Consider the following 22049-nt stretch of genomic DNA (forward strand, 5'->3'; position numbering starts at 1 on the left):
ACTGCCTAAACTACTTTATTTGTTTAGAGCTATTCCGTTACAACCGAACAAACTTTTTTTTTAAAAGGCTTGATAGTATATGCAGTAACTTTATATGGGGATACAAAAAAGCACGAAGGGCTATCAAATTTCTGGCACTACCCACTTCTAAAGGGGGACTTGCTTTTCCAGATTTTAATCTGTATTTCTTAGCTTCTTTTTTTCTTCGTGTAAGGAGCTTACTAAAAAATGAGCCATCTTTATTTTTTCATCAATTTATGCTAGGCGCTGATTCCAATCAATTCCTACTGCGCGCCCATGATCCAAACTACTACAAGCGGGTTAAATTTAAGACTGCAAAACATGCTATTAAAATTTGGGACAAAATCATGTATACTAGTAAAAGTTCATTTTACAATGCCGAACTTAGATTATGGAGCAATCCTGGTCTCCCGGTTATCTTTTCGGATGGGACGGGGAATCGCTGGACAAGACATGGAATAAACACGTTAGGAGATCTATATGGAATTAATGGTTTGATTGATTTTGAAAATTTGAAAATCACAAACGGTGTCACGAACGATATGCACTTTAAATATAGACAACTTAGAGATTTTTTTCTTAACAAAATGAAAATAACGGAAGTTATGCAATCAGATATTTGTGAGTGTATTTACTCGGTTAAAACTAAGTCACTAATAAAACTGGGATACCAATTGTTAAGCAAAGACAAAGGGGAAAACACTACCAAAATTGCAGCCAGATGGTCCCGTAGACTAAATCTTGATGTAAACCCAACACAGATTGGAAATGCTTTAACACACTTAAGTGATATAGTACACTCTTCTAATCTTAGAATGCATTTGTATCGGACAATTACTGAGTTGTACTATACACCACAAAGAATATCCTTATGGACACAAGGTAACTTGCTTTCAGATAAATCTAAATGCCCAAAATGTAATATGCATGCTGCTGGAATTGATCATATGTTATTTTCTTGTCCTGCATTTTCTACCTATTGGAATGGTATAACTGACTATTTAAAAAACAATGAGATACAGATACCGGAACTTACTGTACATCTGGTTTTACTAGATATGCAAGAGGCCAATTGTCCCAACAGGGACCTTATTACGATTTTGCTTTCATGTGCAAGATTAACTATAGCTAGGGCATGGATTTCTAAGGAACCTCCAAATGTAGCCGAGTGGCTTGCTTTGGTTAGCGAAATCAGAATTATGGAACTCTCACTAGCTAAATATAGAGGCCCAAAAGCCCTTGCTAGAAAAGAAAGGATCTGGAAGCACTTTTTTGAAGTACCAGAAGTGGGGACTATTTGTTAAATCTTCATTATGTTTGAAACTATTCTTTTGCTCAAATGTATTGCTTATGTTAACTATTGAATTGTCCTTACATATCCTTTTTATTTTCCCTCTCTACTTTTATTTGAACTTTCCATTCTTAAAAATGCATCAATGGTAATCTTATGTGTATCAGATCTATGGACAATGTATAACTCTAATACCTTGGTACTTGTCGAATCCTGCAATAAAAAAACAGACAAAATAAAAAAAATTAAAAAAAAGAAAAGAAAAGTACTTACCTAATCTCATAGATCTTGGTGTCTAAATTAATACACTAATCTGTTATTTTTCTAAATTGGTGTCAGATTTCCTTATTGAGAGTGTGTCTCGTTTATTGACTCTTTAAATGCGACAGATACCCAACACTCCTCTCTGATAAGTCTATGGCTGCTTGACCACTCTACCACAAATAGAGCACAAGGGGATTTTTTAAGTAATCTCCTGTACACTAATAACAGATAACAGGACTGTCTTCACAGTGCAACTCATTTTGGTACACTATATAGAGAGCCAGCTTACTACAGCCTGCACGTATACTTCTTTGACAGCAGAGAGTGCCAACCCAAGGGTTTACATATGCAATCAAGTCCAGTGTAATTTGATTTCCATTGGCAAACCACATTTTTGGTGACGTTTTTACCCGTTATAGTCTGTTTTAACTGAAAATTGGTAACTCTTACTATATTATACTGACATATCTGTGATACAAATTCTGCCTTGTGTGCTGTCAATACTCTAGTGACGGCATCTAGATCACCATGAATGGAGTCCAATGAAGCATGTGAAGAGGCGTTAGAGGTATTGTGATCTGATTGTGTTTACTGTGAATGCTAAGCCTTATTCAAGTTAAGTGTAGGGTTTTGGTGTTTAGCGGTTAAAACTGGAAGGTTTTCCTGGCCGCTTATACATTTTGCATGCCACCAGACAAATCCCCCGACTGCTGGAAAGGAAAGGTTGGTGTGGAGAATCTTGGTGGCGAGTGATGTTGGATACCAAGTTATCTGAATATGTGGCATATACGGTCTTGATGCTCTCGCTTCCAGTTTGTCACTTTGTCAGTTTCCTTCTCTAACTTCCGCTCTAGGTCATGTTACTCTGAGCTAGCATTAAATACTTGCTTACTAAGTCTCAATCAGTTCCTATTAGGCACTGCAGTAGCTTGACAGTTTATTCTTTTTTACACAAGTGTTGTTTGTAGTGAAATTTTGACAAAAGTAGGTTCGCAGAGGAAACCCCGTCCTACTAACAGCAGAAATGTAGTTATGGGGAGCTTGTGGTGGTCCTTATTCAGAAGGACCCTAAATGACTAGCTGCGATTCCTCCTTTGAAACATATCAAGTGGAATGCTGACGAGTGCAAGAAAGCATTTGAATGTATAGTGGCTCCTCCCAGAGACCATACCGGCAGCTGTGCCTTTCAGAGTTTAGTAGGAAAAGGCTGCTATATTAAAAATAAAAGGTCCATATTCTTGAAATCTGAATCAGGGATGCAAATTCAAGATGAATGTAAAAAATGTATAAAAAACATAGGAACTAAGAAGGGAGCCGTATGATGCAAAAGTAAACTGCAGCCTCATTTGTAAAGAAGGAAGTGGGAAAGCAAGTGCATCTGCATTGGTACTACAAAGCATTTTGTTGGGTTCAGAGATCCTGTTGCGGTTCCTTTACCTAACAGGCTCAACAACCAATAAAATTAAATTTCAAAGACTGATTTCCAAGCTTATGATGGAGAGGCAACGCTTGCCTCTACTGAACCTAATCAAACTGAAATTCATTCTCGTTGTTAACAGTACTACACAAGCCTATATCCCCGATTTACAAGAAACTGGTCAGATTAACACAAAATCTCAGCAGAACAGCACAGTGGCCGATTCACCGTCAAATCCAACCTCTGTGAAACCCACAATGGGAATAGAACATAGAAAGCTGGATACCAACTGTCACTCATCTGCAGCTTCAAGGCATTCCCTGGTCCTCTCCAATCTAAATTGAGGCAATGGATTACCTGACTGTGTTCCCAACAATGCCTATACTGCAAACCAGTGAGGAACATCCCCATATCCTATATGAATACAGAATTATTTTTAGGGCCAATGTAACATATGGAGCCATGGCAAGCTATTCCAAATTACAAGCTTTGACTCTTAAATAATGTCCCTCCCCAAATCATTTCTGCTCCATTTCCACTACACTTCAAAACGCAACTTAATACCAGTCTCTTCAAGGAACCAGCTGAGCGACAGGAATCCTTTTTCAGCAGTCACTGGGGCCTAAAACAGATGAAACAGCAGCTGGCCCCACTACACCATCTCGAATCATCTGCGTTCACTGCTTCCATGCTAGATTTGACGGACATAAATAGCAACGTATAATGCACCTACCAGCCAATCAGGAATTCCAGTTTTTGTTTTCATCCAATACCAGAATTGACCAACCTAAGGTGACCCAAATTCTGTATTCGTTTATTGCCATTTCGTTTTTCTAAAGCCTGCACTAAAAAAGTATAGAAACAAAACTGCAGATTTGAGGCACCTTCTATGAGAAGTGTGTTTCAGCCAGGGTAGCCTCCTGGTCATTATAGGCACTGTCTGCTGTCCTGAGCTTTTCACCTACAAGTCACTGATTTCAGGTGTGTGAGACCAAGCAGCTCAATTTAAGCAAAAGCAAGATTACAACACCCATAACGCATAAGGCTAGCACAAATATTCCAGGACTGGAAACCGTGTCCGGAGTGGAGTGAGGTGGCCATCCTAGTTAGCAGCACTCAGCATAAATGACTACGAGGGTTCTTTCGTAAAAGCGTTTTTGCGCCCATTTCCTTGCCTTCACTGTATGAAACATAGGTGAATATGAGATGGCTGCATTTCCTTCAAAAGAAAGTTCAATAAAAACCTTAGATACAGTCCTAAAAGCCTGCTTGCACACAAACAGTGGTCTCCCCCAAGTGCACAAATTAGTGTTTATTCGTATAACGTAAACCTCGTTATGAAACAGTGAACCTACTGCATGGCTGCCAATATTCCACAATATCTCTATATCATCAGCTTACCTCCTCTACGTCCACCCTGGAGAGAACAGGGAGGGTTTCCTGTACTCCCTTCTTTCTCCTCTTCTTTGTTTGCTCCTCAACAGCAGCTGCACCAAGCACCGCCTGACGCAGCTGCTTCTGAGCCTGACTCTTCTTACACCTGCAAAAAAAAAGAAGACATTTCAACAAAGTAGAACTTTTACGTTACCTTCCCAGAACAAGGTGATGCTGGGCTTGGAGGTGGAACTAACTTCTGCTCAACACAATAGGAAGTGTGAAAGCATACTGGCTTTAAAGCCAGCAACAGTGCCCTCATGCCATGACTGTTCCAGCACAAGGTGCTGTAGAAATGTAAGACTTGCCATTCTGGGAAGCTTAGACTGGACAGAGCTCAAAGCTCTTCCCTGTTCCAGCAAGATAATGGTCTGGAAGCGGAGACAGGACAGAGTTCCCATGCCCGACTTCACCGAAAAAGAGGTGCTGGAGGACATAGGGTAGAACCAACATGGCATCTTCTTTCTCCTCCAAGTACAAGGCTTTGTAGGGAGGGTATAGAAGCAGGCAGGAGAGGAAGCTCACAAATCATACATCTCCCAACAGGACACACTTCAAGGATATGGAAGCATACAGTAGAAGCTCACAGCTCTGGCATCTCTCAGCATGAGGCACTGTAGCAAAGAAAAAGTTACATTTACTTGAAATATTTCTCCATTTCCATGACAACCAGTGCAGTAGATTTTTCATCACTTCTTTGCAGGAGCCTGGCAGAGAAGGTCCTCAAGGTCTGCAGTCCCTCTTCCTGGACACTTTGGTGTTCCTGTGAGATAATATGAGAGGGGGGAAAGTCAGCACTCAGTGTGAGAGAGCCCTTCGCTGCACCTCGGGAACGTGCAAAGCCTCTAACACATACTCCATTCCATCAGTAGGAAGGTTGTCAATACTTTGGGCCCTGAAATACTTATTCAATCTTTGATTTCCTTTGGTTTTGCAAACCTTGCATGGACTTACTCCAGGTAATACTTTCAAATGTAAGACTATAGTTTCCACAGCTGTTCCCGGTCTTAGCCCTACTTCTTCGCCTGCACAGCTTTCTCCACCCTCCATCTTCATGAAGATATAAGTCGTAACTGATGCAGGAAAGTCTCCCTTAACAAGTCGCTGTTCTCAGCTCCTGAAAAATAGCTCAAAAGCCATGACTCTATGGTGAACCTGGAGCTGATGAATAGATAACTGACACACATTTGGTGAGGAAATACCTGTCTGCATCCCCACGTACCACTGTTGTGTGTGTTGGTGTCGTATAGTTCACAGCTGATGGTGTCATATAGTTCTCAGAGCACCAACGAAAGCATCACAAAGAGAAGATACATTTAACAAGGAGAGTTCCCCAATTCCACAGTGACTCTGCACAGTTACTCCAGAGTAATTCTCAGATTGAGCTCCCCCCCACTCTTTCAAGAAGATACGTGTCCAGCACAATGGTGGCTGCTATATCTTTTAAGAGGTATGGAACTTTGAAGGTATGTCAGCTGGCGACTGATTGCTTGATAAATCACACAGCTAAAACCGGACTGGAAAAAGACCGATATATCACTATCTTTCTCTTCCACGTCGTCAGGTTTCTGGTCTCCTGGCCAGATCTTTCCACATAAAGAATCTTAGTGTAACAACAGACTCCGCTCAGTGCAGTCCTAAAGACTTGTTTTTTACAGATTTCTAAAAGACATTTGAGGTTCCTCTTGTTTCCTATAAGCCAATGTGCTGCCTGCGTGTTTCAAGCTTTAAGCAAAAAGCTGAGATGGGACCTCCATCCAGGACCTATATGTATAACTTTGCTTCTCTTCATTGATTAGTGGCTGAAGAGCTCAAGTTTAAGACCATGTATCTGGTCCAAAAGGCCATCTATCAAGCTTGACCAACATTTTGGGCATCTACGATATACATTTCACTTGGTCAATTCATACCCTCTGCACCACCTTTCAAAAAGATGGATGACTCAGAGGATCAAAAGGGGAAACTAAATGAGAGGCATTTTTCAAATGCGGCAGCCATTTTGTGGAACACTGTACTTTTTACATCATTCAATTTTGAAAAACATTAAAAACACTGTTCCCTCTGTTTAGGACCTAGTCCAAGCCATCACAGGCTCGCCAACTTAAATTCCATCTCTTCCGTTCCAAGGGGCTCAGGATAAAACTTCCATTAAAAATTCCCTAAATATAAAGAGACATGTCATTATGGTTACACTCAGCCAGTCCTGGTCATTTAATCAACAACACTTTGGCTTCTGGGACTTGCAGTTTTGCTTCTTCCTGGGACAAACAAGCCCCATGCCTGAGGAAGAAAATGTGACTAAAAGTCAGTTGGCACTTTGCTCCCCTCTACACATAATCACACCTCTATATGACTGAGGCCTTCTATCTGCGTATATCTGATTCTTCCCACTTCTATTCTGCATTTCACTTTTGAACTATTTAATTTATCATTCAAGCCATGTTCTCTTTAAAAAAGTTCTTCAAATGTTAAGCAATTGTCTTTCATAGTATATACTGCCATTTTAGCAACTACCTTGTGTTTCTTTCGTTGTAAACAATAGCTGCTGAATTCTGCTCTGGTCTCCATTTCACATCATCATTCTATGGCCCCTTCTTTTATAGCCAGAATGTTTTGGTCAATTAAGAGGTTCACCAATGCACTTTAATCCTGGCTTACATGACCTTCAGCTAAATCAGGACTGAGTTCATACACAGCTCTGTCAGTTTGCCTCATCCCTGATCCACAGTCACTATCCCAGCTATTTCGAAACTTTTTTTATTTGAAGCAAAATATTATGAAAAGAAGCAGTAACAAAAGAGAAGGGACATAATCCACAAACTAGTTAAGTACATACCAAGGAAGTTTTAATGTTGACAGACTAAGCAAATCTAGATATAGAAGAGTTTAGAAACCATAGCGAGCTACAAATTAACCTCTCCAGTGTGGAATAGGCTTTAGGTAAACTGGTACACATCAGGCAAGAATTTCCTAAAGCTTTAAACCTCGTCCTTAAAATAGAGACAAAGAGCTTTACACTTGAATTAGTTGATGATGTTTATTCTTCTATTTGTGATTTTGATTTGATTTCTAGAATCTAACGCCTACAATCGCACTGGATAACAGATGGACAGGAGGAGGTTGTTTATCTAGCCACCAACGTGTCAATGTAAGTTTAGCTGCAGATATACACCTAGAAATAAATATCCCAATTAGTTGTATTGTAATACCCTTAGGCATTCCAAAAATGACTGTCTCATGGGATTAGATTGATTTTACAGACGTCATTGATTTTCAAACGATTCTCACACTAAATCTATTCAGAGAATGTCACAGTGCCAACATATAGGTTAGTTCAGCACTGTCATTATTACATGTCAAATATTTCCTTAAAGTGTTAGTCATTTTATATTGCTAGTAAGGTGTCTAATATAGACACCTGAGAGTAATTTAACGTTGTAGTGTAAGATCAGAAGGGATGTGGAGTGGGGAAGCTCTATAAGTGCAGACCAGAAACAATCTTAAGGAAATCCTGCAAGTCACTGAGGGTCAAAACACTGTTGACAGAGTGGACGAGATGTGACGCAAAAGTGAGTAGTACTGTATACACATTTAGAAATTATTTATTATTCCTGGTTATACAGATCTTTTTTCAATTTCATACTCGATCGCTGCTCAGACATTTGTTCTACCAAGTATGTGCACCATGCACTTGTTTGGCAAATGTGTACTTTGGAAATGTTATTTGTTTTTACAAAATCTATGAATATGAACCATGTCAACAAATAAAGGTTCTGTTCAACTGTTATCTATATGGTCTGATATTGACTATCTTATGTATTAATTGTGGAAAAAACAACATCAAGAGTAAATCCATGCAATAACCCTGAAAAAGTTCTGTATGAACTGCTGTGTTATTGGTTTATACCAAGGAACCACAGTTGTCTTGATTAACAGTCCTGACCTGCAACGCTCTTATTATTCCAATTCAAGAATCCACATAAAATAAAGCAAATACATCCTAATCTTAACCGGGTGAAAAACGTGCATTGTTAGCAGTGAATCTCAACCATAACCCCCAGTCCTCGGGCTGTTTCAGTATTGAAACCCAAATTTATTTTCTGTCATAGCTCTTCAAAGCAGTCCCGACACAACCTTTTAATTCCATTTCCGAGATACACACACAGCCAGTGCAGTTAACCTTAAAACATATTTGTGGCACCCAATGTGATTACACTACTGAGAATTAAACACTACTCTTAAAAATGCTTTTGTAACTATGCCAGTATACCTAAAACCACATCTGCAGCAAGCCTGCTATTCGATTATTGGTACCCACATTCGGTTCTATAATCTCCTTACTGATAGACACTTAACTCTGTCAATGCGCTTCAAGTCGGAACTCTAGAGATATTTCCTGCTATCCCTACACCTGAACAATAATACATCTCTTCACATTCCCCTCAGATTTAACCTGCATCATTCCATGCCATTACAGATCTGAAAGCAAACACAAGGAGATGGACGGAGCACTGAAACTTTTCAGACACTCACCCCCAGTCACAGATCTGGGTTGAATCCATCATCGTTCTTTAGCTCACTTTGCCACCCCAGTTCAGACACAGCTATATGCAAATCAGTCTGACCCTGTGCCTCATGGGAAAAGTTGAGCCTGAACTGCCAAGTTGGCAGGGTATGCCCAGACGGCTTAGTTGGCAGGGTATGCCTAGACGTGGGTCCCTTGCTCACTTTGCCACTGGATTCAAGCTAGCCTGGCAGATGATTGGTGTTACCCCAAAACCAGTCCCAAGATGCTTGTTTCCGGTTCAGGGAAGACCTGGCTTGGCAGTTCGGGCTGGACTGTTCCCATGAGGCACAGGGTCAGACTGATTTGCATATAGCTGTGTCTGAACTGAGGTGGTGAAGTGAGCTAAAGAACAATGATGGATTCAACCCAGATCTGTGACTGGGGGTGAGTGTCAAATGTTTCCGTGCTACGTCCATCATCTCCTTGTGTTTGCATTACAGATCTGAAACCCAGATTGAGGTACAATCCTGCTCTTTAACCTCTTCTGCGCTCATGACGAGCTGAGCTCGTCATGAGTTGTGCCGCTCGCACGCTCATGACGAGCTCAGCTCGTCATGTAACGCGGCTTTTTGATAAAAAGCCGCGCAGCGTAAAAATAGCGGCCGCACGCATGCGGTTAACCTGCCCTGAAGCACACCCTACTGTTCCAGTACATGGATTCACTGCATCTCTATTCTGCCTGCTGACTATATTGCTTTCCATGTGATGGGATCGACCCTGCAGCGCACCCTAATGTTCCAATAATTGGATTCACTGCATCTCCATTCTGCCTGCTGTGTATATTGCTATCTTTGCAATAGGACTAACAGTCCCCAACCTGCAGCCCTTCCTCTTATTTTATTATTCTAAATGCACCTCTTCCAAAGGAACTCAATCATCATTAGTGGCACCTGGAGGGAGTGCTGTGGGGTGGGGGAGGGGCGGGTGTGGGTAGTAAACTCCGGCATACGGCCGACCAGAGTTGGCTAACTAAATAAATAAAACGAATTACATTGCGCACGCTCAAACGCCATCGGCGTTGCAGCTCGCACAATTTAATTTGCTCTATTTATTTATGTAGTTAGCTAACTCCGATCGGCCGTATGCCGGAGTTTACCACCCCTCGCCCTGCCCTTCTCCCGCCTCACCGCCTCTCAGCACTCCCTCCAGGAGCCGCTACTGTCAATCATACCATGCAGCACTCCACCCCACTGCAGTAGTGGATGGGGACACAAAAGCTCTATCAATGTGCCTTAGTTTAGTTATGCACTAACCTCATCTGTTCCAATACAGCTCTTTATTACACCCTAGCTCTCACCACCAGCCCCCAATTTAGGGAATACAAACACCTGTCAATGCACCTCAATATACACCATCAGTAACCCCCACTCTACCAATATTGGAAAATGGAGACCTATGAGGGTGCACCTGAATACTGACTTCAACAACACTTCTAATATTGTGCTCCAGACTCGTCACTGGAATGCCGTAAAGTCACACATTATAAAGCAGCAATGTAACAAGCAAGATCTCTCACGCTGATTTTTGTTGCACTAGAAAAATACCTGTTCTCACTAACAACTAAAATAATAGGTCAATAGCCTTTGAATGTTCAGTTGCTCAGCTGATGTGAGCGGATGTGGGAGGTTCTGCAAATGCAGGGCTTACATAAATTAGCTCTGGTTGACATCCCCTTCCACTCTGTATTTAATATCTGTGACTGTGACTTTAAACAACAAACGCTACAGAACCTCAAAGGCTAGAGACATGGTTCAACTGGAACAGAATCAGACTCTTGCCTCTGCCACAATAACGCTATCTTAAAGTACTTTGGTGAAAAAACTTCAGGGACCAACTTAGAATACAGATTCAGGCTCCACACAGTCAGAGATGTTATGGGGAGAGACAGAATTCGATGCAGACTCATCCCAATCTCCTCTGAGGCTGAATTATTTAATCCTTGCACGCTTCAACCCGCTAGGCCTGGTCTCTCGTTTCCTGATCAATGGCCTACTCTTGCTCCTATTCGGTAGTACAGTTTGGCCGTGGGTCGGTCCTCCTGGCTGTTCCACGCCTTCAAGAAGAATGACACATAGAATTTGCCGTTTTTAATGTCTATCTGTGCTAATGCAGCTGCATCTCCTTGTAAGTCCACTAAGAGTACAAAGTTAATAATCAAGGGTGGTTACTGTATCACTCTTAGGGGTCAGTAGCCAGGGGCAAACGCAGCTCAACTTATCGTCAAGTTTTAAACACTAATTCAATCTGGGGCAGAGTACATCTTTTCTGACCTTTCTCCGCCATCCTGAGCTGTTGCAAGTGGGTGAATGGGAGAGAACGTGGGTACACATGAAATACCCACGGAATGAGGTTTGTGATTTTGATTGACACACTTAGTCCAGACTTCCTTGCCAGTTGACAACACTCGGGGAAAGTGGAAGGTAGCTTGGATATTTATGACCGGATAGATAGTCTGACTCTGCCAAGGGAAAATGCTGTGATGCACCTCCATCAATCTATAAGGTCTCTGGGACAAAGCTCCAGGAGCATGCAGGGAATCATGTCCTCAAGCAGAACAACGACAATCTTAAGGGCAACTATTTTGTTCAGGGACTCACACATTTTCAGGCTCTCCATTGTCTTGGGGAAGAGTGCATCACCATACCAGAGATTTTGAAGCATGGCCAAAATCATGCAGCACCTCTGATGCTCAAGGCCACTGGCAGTAAAAACAATACACCCACAAGTCGATCAAAAATAAATACATTTGGAGTGGAGCAGGTGGCTTCCCACGTGAGGACACTTAATATTTTTTTTATTTAGTTTTCGTCATCAGAAAAAACAATAACATTAACATCATAATGGTGCTTTAGCAGCTATACATGGCTCTTTGAGTTGACTCCCATGCCCTAAGCATCAAAACAGCAGACAGGTTAGTACAGATTTTACATACAGCAAGAACGTTCCAAAGGTCTTGACATTCCAGGTCCAGTGAGTACTCTAGGATGCAGCATGTTACAAAGATGTTTATCTCATCATACCATCCGGCCCATAATACTTTTGCCTGGGCACCCAAAGCCCTCGTATTCCACCCTTTCGGCTGCCATACAGTGCTCCATCCCCATGCACAATTGTGACCTCGTGGGTTAGTAGGAGTCCCAGGACTCTTATGCTGAATCTCTTTTTGCAATCCTTAGTTCTGGGGTCAGTTTATATCAAAGTCAATCAACTTGGCAAGAAGTACAAACAATGTTACTGTAGGATATGCAATTCCTAGAACTCCAGAAAATTCCTCCATACTACAATTCAGAAAGCCTGCACATCGCTGCAGATACAAACGGTATGCTAGAAGTTACCCTCCCCCACTTCACATCTGAGACAGTCACTGCTTGGAGTAGACCCCACTTTATACAGCCTATTCCAAATATCATAAGCTCTTTGTAGTATATTTAGTTCTACCAGTCAGAGGCTCTTCACAATCACCACCTTCTAAGGACCCTCAATGATGTCTACCAGTTCGTACCCTCCAACGCACTTAGCTCTTTCTGACAATTGTCCCCGAGTGTACTTAGGCATTTGAATGAACTATTAAAAAGTGTTCTGTATATCATGTGCAAACTTTCGAAATAACAACAGCCTGTTGTTAAATCATTAATTCCCTACATGGCAGTATGATCAGACCTAGCTAAGCTATTAAAGTAACCATGGGTATTCCAGATCAAGATAAGAAGCATGGATAAAAGAAAATTTTAGACATTGGCAAACTTGTGATCCTTCCACTTAGCCCCACCGCTGCACACCGCCAGGAGCACTGCTCCTGGGTCACAGAAACAAAAGAAAGCCCCATGAAAACAGACAACAGGAAACCTTCGAAAGTGGTGCTTAAGCCCCACACCAGAGCTTCAAATAGAAGATAACAGGCAAAGTTAACAAATGAAGCTTCCTCAGAGAGACTAAGATAACAAACATCAACACACACACATACACATAAACGCGTGTGGAGACAAGAGAAATGCAGTAGAAGGCACAGACTGTCAGTAATGATATAATTTTCTTCACATACTTATTGCCATTATTCTACACTCAGGCCATCCAGCATCAAATATGCAAGATTCAACCTCCAGCCACCTGCTGGGCATGGTTATGGCCACTCTTCCAGCTCCCGATGCCCCAAAGTGCATCTGCATACTGATGAAGAGTGATTTAATGTGAGCGCAAGAGGAAACCACAGGAAATGATCTTACCTTCCTTGAGTTCTGGATCAAAGTGATAAAATCTTTCTGGGGCACTAGAACTAAGAGGCTTGGGTCGTCAACCCAAGCACTTTCTTCTTCCTAGATAGAGAAGAAAGGCAAATGTCACATGGAAACCTTGGTAGCAAAGCACAATGGACCGAGATCTGAACCCCATAGATGAAATCATCAGTGACAGTAAAAGAGTCTGTTCTACAGATGCCACCAGTAGTGAGAGTGTCATGAGCAGGCAGAGAATAATTGGAGCCGACCCTTTAGATGACATCATCAGCAGGAGGAGCTAGCAACTGGCCAGGAGAACCTTGTACCACAGATACTGTCAGAAGAGACAGGCAGTGTCTGTACCTCATAAATAATCAGCGGTGGGAGGGTGTGGTGGGATGTCAAGGCCTGGTCATCAGCGCTGTGGACCCCAGACATCATTAACTGTTAGAGAAGTCAGAGCCCAGCCTCGAGAGCTTTCTTCCCTAGGAAACCATTAGCAATGAGGGAAGTCAAAGCTATCCGAAACAAGAGCAGACATGGCCTTGTCCTCTGGTACTAGGGGTGTCAGAGCCTTGCTTATAGAGCTCTGTAGCTCATAAATTCCATCTCAGTAAGATAAGTCAGAGCACTGCCTACAGAAAGTTGTTTCTCATAGACATCATCTGCAGTGACAGAAGTCAGAGCCTGACCAGCTGAGCTCTGTTTTCCCAGACACAGTCAGCAGAGAGGAAAGTGTCCAGCTTACAGAGTTTTGTATGCACCTGCTGGAATCGAAACTGAGGATGTCAACTACCGGGTTATGTGATGTGAACACCCCTGCTCTCCTACATTCACTTTTAGGAAATAAAATGAACTTTGCTCTATGTATCTCTGTGTCTCACCTCTTCCTCTCTATCCATTGTCAGAAAGGGTTTTAGCTATTTGTAATCAAAGGAAACTCTTAGTTTCTCCCCAAAGATCAGTCCTGTGCAAAACAAAGAATGCAGGAAGCCAAATACCAATGTATCAGCCTTCACGTCTTCCCTTATGCAATTCCCAGCTGCATGATTAATTACATATCTATATATGTGGTGGAAATAGAAACAAGTGGCAATTCTTCTTAAGAATAAGACACGTCATATGAAAAAGAACGAACCCACATATGTAGCATAATACTGCACACTAGAAGACACTATGAAAAAACTGTGCTCCCTACTGCAAATATGGGAATAGGTGTATTGTCTGGCACTCTGTTGTTATCGAATGACAGGCATAGAAAAAACAGGAAAAGAGATTCTTTGAGAAGAGACAGATCAACACTGGCAGTCAGGAACGTGGCATGGAAGAAGAACATGTTGTAGATCTTTTATCTCAGACAGGTTCTACTCCTGCCTCCTGCCACGATGGGCCCAAACAATCACTTTGTAAACAGGGATATTATGAAAGAGAAGCAGGCTTGTGGTCAGGTTCCTTGAAGATCTCTAAACCTGACAGGATAGGTCATTACTAAACACTTTACAAGTCTGAACTACAAGAACAGCATTAATACCAGATACTGGACACTGGACTAGTGAGGTCTCCTACCTGCAGGTCTGTTGCTCGCCTCCTCCAGGAGATACTGTAAGGCACCGGCCGGGTGTTCACTACACAGCTGCACTCCATGGTCTGCAGGGCACTAAGGAGAAGGCCCCCACCCTCCATCTGCAAAACAGCTGGTGGAAGGGGAAGGACCATAATTTACTTAGACACCACCAATTTCACCTGAAAGAGAGCAGAGTGAGAGGTCTTCCCACCCCTAATCCAGGCCTGCAGAGAGATACTATTATAGTATCTCATCAGGATTCAGCCCAACACACCTGCCACTCATCTTCAAGATCAGAAGGGTCAACACCAAGCATCTGCCTAGTCCACTCCTGACTTTCTGGGTCTCTGCTCTCTCGACCACTCCCCTTTTCTTCCCTCCACACCACCTGTGGTACTCACATTCCTCTACTTTTATACAGTCATCTTCCCTTCTACACCACCCCAACCTTCCTCTCCCAACAAATTTTCCTTTCTCCATTCAACTTCCACTGTTTCAGTTTTGCTCCTCTGCTCTCGTTTTCACCTTCCCAATCCCTGTTTTTTTTACCCAACTCCTGAAGTGCAAGAGTACCTGGATCAATCAGCACTTGCATGTGTTTCATGCACTCCTCTGGTCTTTGTGCCTTTAAAGCCTCAGCCAGTGCCTTTTTCTTTGCCTTCTCCTGCTCCAGACACTCCTTTCTTTCTCTGAGTTTCTCCCGCTCTTGCCTCTTCCTTAGAGCTTCCTCGTGTCCCTTCTCTAGCTCCTCCACACTATGCTTAACTTTCTTCTTTGGAGGACCGATATTTAAGCTGGTCGGCTGGGGAATGAAGTTCGACCGATGGGACTGGTGAATAGGAGACTTGCGCTGTCTCTCCTTAGGGGCCCTGGGTACTGCACCCTTTTCACTGAAGGGTAACTGCAGGGGTCTTGCAACCGATGATGCCTTGGCTGTCTCAGCTGGTTCGTCTACATGCTCTGAGCGGAACGTGGAGCTTATAGCTGTAGACACCGGAAATGAAGAGCCACTAGATAAGGCCTCTGCAGCTGAAAATCTGCCCTTTAGCCTCTCTGAGAGGGGAACAATTTCTTCCTCTACCTCACTTTCGCTGCTGATCATTGTGACATCCACGGCACAGGTTTTGACTGGGGCATAGTCCTCAAGAGCAGTGTAGGTAATGTTTCGTAAGGGAGAAGGAGGATGGGAGGTTTCAGAGCCAGAACTTTCTAGCATGATGATGTTGTTCTTTGGAATAGAACTGTTGCTATTTTGCTGCTGCAGGAAACCGAAACGTGGCAGTTCTTCATGGTCACTGTCACTAAGCTCGTCAAGAACATTTTGTGGTCCCATCTGATGAATGGAAAGTTGTTCACTTCTGCAAAGAGAAAACAGTCACTAACTTATATCAACAAAGGGAAATCGCAGTGGGTGACTAATCTTGGCGAAGAGCGCACACTGCCAGTGATTGGCTTGAGTGTTACAAAACAAGTAATTGACTGCTATCAGTGTATCGATACACGATGTGAAGACGCTTGAGGGAACGCACTGCTTACCACATATCCACATGACCTACCTGGGAGATAGGAGGCTGACCAGGGACAACACTCCTGTCTGTGGGAGGTAGCAGACAAGACCTGTCTGGACAGCACCTTAACCGGTCCTCATGAGGTGCCCCCAACGCAGCACAACCTACTGCAGGAAGTGGTCTTGCATGGCAAGTTCGGGGTAAGTCCTCAATTTGATTATCGGCCTGACAGCAGCCAGACCCTGCCTGCTTCCACAGAACTCTTATTGAGCCCCGGTTTCAGCCTTGGCAACAGTTATTCCCCTGCAACCTAACAATATCTAATCACCTATAGCTTATCCATTAAAAAATGCGAGCTGATGCATGAATTCACATATTGCCCTCACCCACTAAAGATCACACCTAACTCCTATTAATTTACACATAGAGACTGAAGTAAATGCATGGCATGGTTTTCTTAAGAGAGCAAGGCCAATCCCAATAACCAGCAATAACAAAGCAAATCTACTAACCCTAGGGTCCACAGCAGTGTGCTGTCCGGCTTCAGTGCTACAACGCTTCATTAAGGGTAATAAGTGTCATATAAATACAATTACAATATAGTACAAAATATAACCCACACCAATACTAATACCGTAAAACTAAACGGATGGGCAGTTGATTGTAGTTCATACTGGCTGCATTATGAAATGCTTGACACTCTTACATTCACATAAGTCAAAACTGCTATGGGTCATGCCCATCACCCAGTACTATAGCCGTCCACAGGAAATAAACCACTGTCACCAACTCAACAGACATGGAATAACTGAAGAGATCTTCCAAATGCCGCTGATCAGCGGAGAATTTTAATTCAGTCCACCACTGTAGGTTAAAAAGGCTATACACTATGATATGGGGTGAAATTAATAAAGTCCATCCCACCAGATCTCTCCACTATTTCTCCCTTTGACCTATGCCTGCTCAGGACTTTACACTTAAAAAAAATCTCAGAATGGTCAACCCAGTGAAGTAACCAGCCAAGTGGACTATGAGCATAAGAAATACCATAAAGGTACCTGCAGTGCTGCTCAAAGCTGCAAACTTACCGGAAACCTTAAACGATGCATCTGTTTCTCACACTTCTTCGTCCATCACAATGCTAAGCACTGCATCCCATAACACAATAACCATATCTTGTTTGTCATCAGTCAGGAAACACTCCCTACACAGAATCAAAGCAAAGACAACCCACTTCCAACCGCACACGGAGTTGCTTGCTAACCATCACATAGGGGAAGTAAGGACTATAAAATGCTGCAATACACAACTGCTGACGGCTTCAGTAAAATAAATAATTATTTTGAGGACAGACCCCTCACATACTTTGGAACAGCAAACAATGCAAAAACAATATGTCTAGGAAAAGTTGATAGTACACATTTTGATAGGTTAAGAACACCTTTGGAAACCGAAAAGTTATCACAGCTTTGAAAAGTTGAATTTTTTCCAAGACAAAAGTTAAAATCAAGATCACTATTTAAATAACAATACATTCCTAACTATATCATCCCAACCCAATACAACCACGAATCGTATGCCCGAATTTTTGTTTGATACGTAAGCTGTGTTCAATACTGTCAATCACTTGATTCTCATGAATACCCCGGTTTCTTTTGCATTACTGACATCATCTTTCTGCTGGCCTTATGATCAGTAGGCCACTAATCCAAAAAATCATCCTTTCCACACCTAAAAAAGAATATTTACATTATAATTTTCAACTGCCTCAGTGCCATCAAGGAATGGAAGGCTTTACACCCCCTCGTGCTCACCTCCTATAAAACATAAATCCTATATAGCTATTTATATATAACCCGATTCTTCTAACCCTGCTCTATTAACTTTGCTCATCTCTTTCCTCTCTGAAACTCTGTTTTCCTTCTCAAGTGGTAGACACATTGACATATTATTTGATTAATACATGTGACTTGGCTTAATGTTTACAAACATGGTACCTACCGGCAGCTAAGTACCAAACGATTAAACATCAGGAAAATGTGTGCATACCTTCAATTTAACGTTGATTATGTTCACCTGAAACTCTCTTGTAATGAGCAATGAGGACTACTGCAACACCCCATGTCTCGCCCACTATAATATCAAATGTACTGCTTGTGTGCTCCTCACGCCCCAGCTGACACTCCATCTTCACTCACTGTAAAGAGGCTGGCTGGGCATCAGCAGTCAGTGGTGTACAATCTAAGCTTCTCGCTATGCTATCTAAGGCCACTCAGGATCTACTCCATCCCGTCTTCCTGTATAAGCAAACTTGTCCAGATGCACTCCCTTATGTGGCCTGCACTCGGATGCATGTGCCCAAGCTAGCGAGTGCCTATTCTATCTGCATTCTGCCCATGTGGCATATCCTTGATTCCCTATGTTAATGCATATTCTTTTCGAAAAGCTCACACTTCACTGCATGACAGCTAAATAAATTGCTAAAATTATTTAAGAATTTCTAGATTAAGGTGAAAATTGGATAACTGATTTGGTGGGGCAAAGCCACCATATGTAGTAGAACTGTGTCCGTGAAAAACTGTGAACTGTCTGAGGGAGCACGTGCCTGATGAAGGGATCGACAGGCGTAGTCTCTCAAGTAGTGGGGAGACGACCGGATCAGCGTCTCCTGGTGAAATATGGATGCAGTGCTCCTGTGGGACCTTGAATGTTTCTCAACTGATAATTAAAAGGAAGGATTTAAAGGCCGAAAGAAACTGCTCAGTGCTTTGAAAGGTTGATGAGTAGTTTGAACTCTGCTTAGCAACCATCTGCCAATGTGAATTAACATTCGACTGACTATTGGAAATCCAGGCCCCAAATGTTAAACATGTCTGCTTTGTGCATAATGACTTGGAACCGCTCAAATGGAGACACAACTTACCAAAAACACATGCAGCTCCCGTCCTGTGATTCAGCAGATGTTAAACCATGCCTCACAAATGAAGGAAGTACTTGCGAGGCTAAGCTGGGGAGATGGTCTTTGTAGAAGATTGGATTCCTGAGACCAGAGGACAGGACTGATGGGTGTCGAGGGTGAATGTGCGATGGACACACTTACACTGATGACTTACTGAAATATTTTATGTTCAGTTTAGATATCTTTTCAACTTAAGCTCGGTTAGGTTTCTTCTACACACAGTGTATAAACAAATCCATGTATCACTTGCTGCGAATATAACAGCTGATGGCTGTTGACCACACTTTATGCCTGGAGTGTAGGCAGGTCTATACCGGTGTTTGTGTTTCTTCCCTGTAAGGTAACATTCAGGATGCTGATTTTATTAAAGTACTAGGAGAAGAGACGTTCTAGGAAAATATCCCTAATAGATTTGTGTCATATCACACAGGATCAGCGGCTAGTTGGAAATGTAATTGCAAGGTATGCCTTATTCTCACAGCTTTAGCCATGTGTTTCCATTTGTGATCTGAAAAGTGCGAAATGGGCAGTAATGGTGGTGTTTGCACAAGACCAAACATGAAATCAGAACAGGGTGCATATGAACAATGTGTGTTGTCCTAAGTGACAAAGGATGTCATGCATCCAGAATGCTCTCCTTCAAGCAGGAGAAGACAATGTTTCAACTTCACTGAGAGCTGCACTGAACTGCCTGGCCATGGAGTGCATTATTGGGAAGCGGAAATCGACATATGCCAACCTATTCATGTTAAGCTGACTGCACCAGTAAAGTGTGCCATATTCCCAAAGGGCTTGTTAAGACTAATCAAAAGAACTGGAAAGTTGAGGCCACGTGTGATCATACTCTGGGCGACTGCAGTCTTCTGTTTTCCCCTAAATGTCATGTCTGTCTCCTGCAGCGCTTACGGAGAGAAAAGGGTTGTTCCGGATATGTGACCTACAGGTGCCAAAACAATCTACCTCCAGGTGAGGATTTGTGCGTTCTGGAAACATTAAAAACGAGTGTGTAAATAATCTAAAGGATCATAAGTAGATGTGTAGTAATTTCATTGGCCCTTAAAGAAGTGTGCCTGTGTGTTAAGAGGCCTAAAGATTAATACAGAGCTTTTTATTGTTTATCATTTGGACCAGAAGGAACCAGTGCACTGAGTACAGGTGGTGTGATATGCTGTTTGTGTCAGGGCCATGTGGAATTCTGCCGTCACTTTAGATGGTGAACCATAGACTGAGACAAGCAAAGCTGGGTACCATTGGCATGATCACGGCAGCTGAGAGCTATGGCAATACCAGCACTTGCCTTTATGTGGTTAAGCCATAGGGAGTGAAGTTTCCAGATGGACCGAAGATGATCAACACAAATCTTTTTTTTTTTTTAAATACCGAAGGGAAAGAAATAAAAGTAACAAGTCAGAAAAAAGATAAAAACACAGGAATATTTCGAGTGACACATTACAGCGATAATAAGAAACCATCATTTAAAATGTGGATCAGAACATTATCAATATAGACACTGTTCCATTATAGTCCAGAGGAGGAGGAGGGTATGACAAAAAGCATAGCTTGAGAGGAAAAGTGTATCTCCAAGCAAAGAACACTATATCAAGCAGTATGGACCCTACATTGCACAAGCACAACATAACAAGAAGGCCTTAGTATCATCAATCCTCATGCATGCAGGACACTTCAGTGAAACACACAGGTTTATGTTACCTCCGTCTCCTCAGGGTGTATAAGTAAGTAAGAGTTAAGTGGCTGCCAGATGTTTTTGGACCTGGAGGTAAGTGGTTGCAAGGAAGGGTAGGTGTCGCTAGTATAGTCCCAGTATATTAAATCTCTCATCCTCTCATGTTGGGCTGTGGGGCTACTCCACAGCCCAACATGAGAGAGACTTGCCGTGAGCAAGGAGCATGGCAGTTGCAGACAAGCATTGGAAATGCAATAGGTCTCGCATTAGAAAAGTTGGAGTTATTGGTCTTGTAAATGACATTTTATTTATTTGTTGGTTTTTAAAATTGCTAAATTGATGGCTTTGTCATTTACAATGCCAATAGTTATAACTTTCGCGAATGTGACACCTATAGCATTTGGAATGCAACATGTTTTGTATTTACGTGACTTAGATGGCAGCTCTGGTCGTTAGGCCACATCTCTAGAGAGCAGGAGAGTGCAGCAGGGGAGAGAAGCACAGCAATGCAATAGGTCTCGCATTAGGAATGTTTGAGCTATTGGTATTGTAAAGGACACATTTTTTATTTATGTGCTTGTTTTGAAAATAGCGAAATTAATAGCTTTGTTATTTACAATGCCAATAGTTTTATCTTTCGCAAATGTGACACCTATTGTAACACAATATGTGTTGTGAGGGTGAGGTGAGGGGTGAGGGTGTGAGGGTGAGTGAGGGTGAGGGGTTGAGGGTGAGTGAGGGTGAGGGTGAGTGAGGGTGAGGGTGAGTGAGGGTGAGTGAGGGTGAGGGTGAGGGTGAGGGTGAGTGAGGGTGAGGGTGGGTGAGGGTGAGGGTGAGTGAGGGTGAGGGTGAGGGTGAGGGTGAGGGTGAGGGTGGGTGAGGGTGAGGGTGAGTGAGGGGTTGAGGGTGAGTGAGGGTGAGGGCGGGTGAGGGCGGGTGAGGGGTTGAGGGTGGGTGAGGGTGAGGATGAGTGAGGGTGAGGGGTTGAGGGTGAGTGAGGGTGAGTGAGGGTGAGGGGGTGAGGGTGAGGATGAGTGAGGGTGAGGGTGAGGGGTTGAGGGTGAGGGGTTGAGGGTGAGGGTGAGTGAGGGTGAGGGGTTGAGGGGTTGAGGGTGAGTGAGGGTGA

The 22049-nt window shown here is 42.7% G+C and overlaps 1 protein-coding gene across 3 annotated transcripts in view; it reads right to left on the bottom strand.

Moving 5' to 3' along the window:
* Positions 1-22049, bottom strand: part of EME1 (essential meiotic structure-specific endonuclease 1) — a 97909-nt gene that overhangs the window by 45406 nt on the left and 30454 nt on the right. For all 3 annotated transcript variants that reach the window (XM_078654460.1, XM_078654459.1, XM_078654461.1), the window contains exons 2-6: positions 15346-16130; positions 14775-14902; positions 13218-13307; positions 5069-5190; positions 4395-4533 (exon numbers count right to left, since the gene is read on the bottom strand). In XM_078654460.1, coding sequence (XP_078510586.1) covers positions 4395-4533; positions 5069-5190; positions 13218-13307; positions 14775-14902; positions 15346-16105 — 1239 coding nt within the window. In that variant the 5' untranslated portion in view covers positions 16106-16130. The remainder of the gene's footprint in view (positions 1-4394; positions 4534-5068; positions 5191-13217; positions 13308-14774; positions 14903-15345; positions 16131-22049) is intronic.

The sequence above is a fragment of the Lissotriton helveticus genome, chromosome 7 (assembly GCF_964261635.1).
Source record: "Lissotriton helveticus chromosome 7, aLisHel1.1, whole genome shotgun sequence".
In the NCBI taxonomy this organism is placed as follows: Eukaryota; Metazoa; Chordata; class Amphibia; order Caudata; family Salamandridae; genus Lissotriton; species Lissotriton helveticus.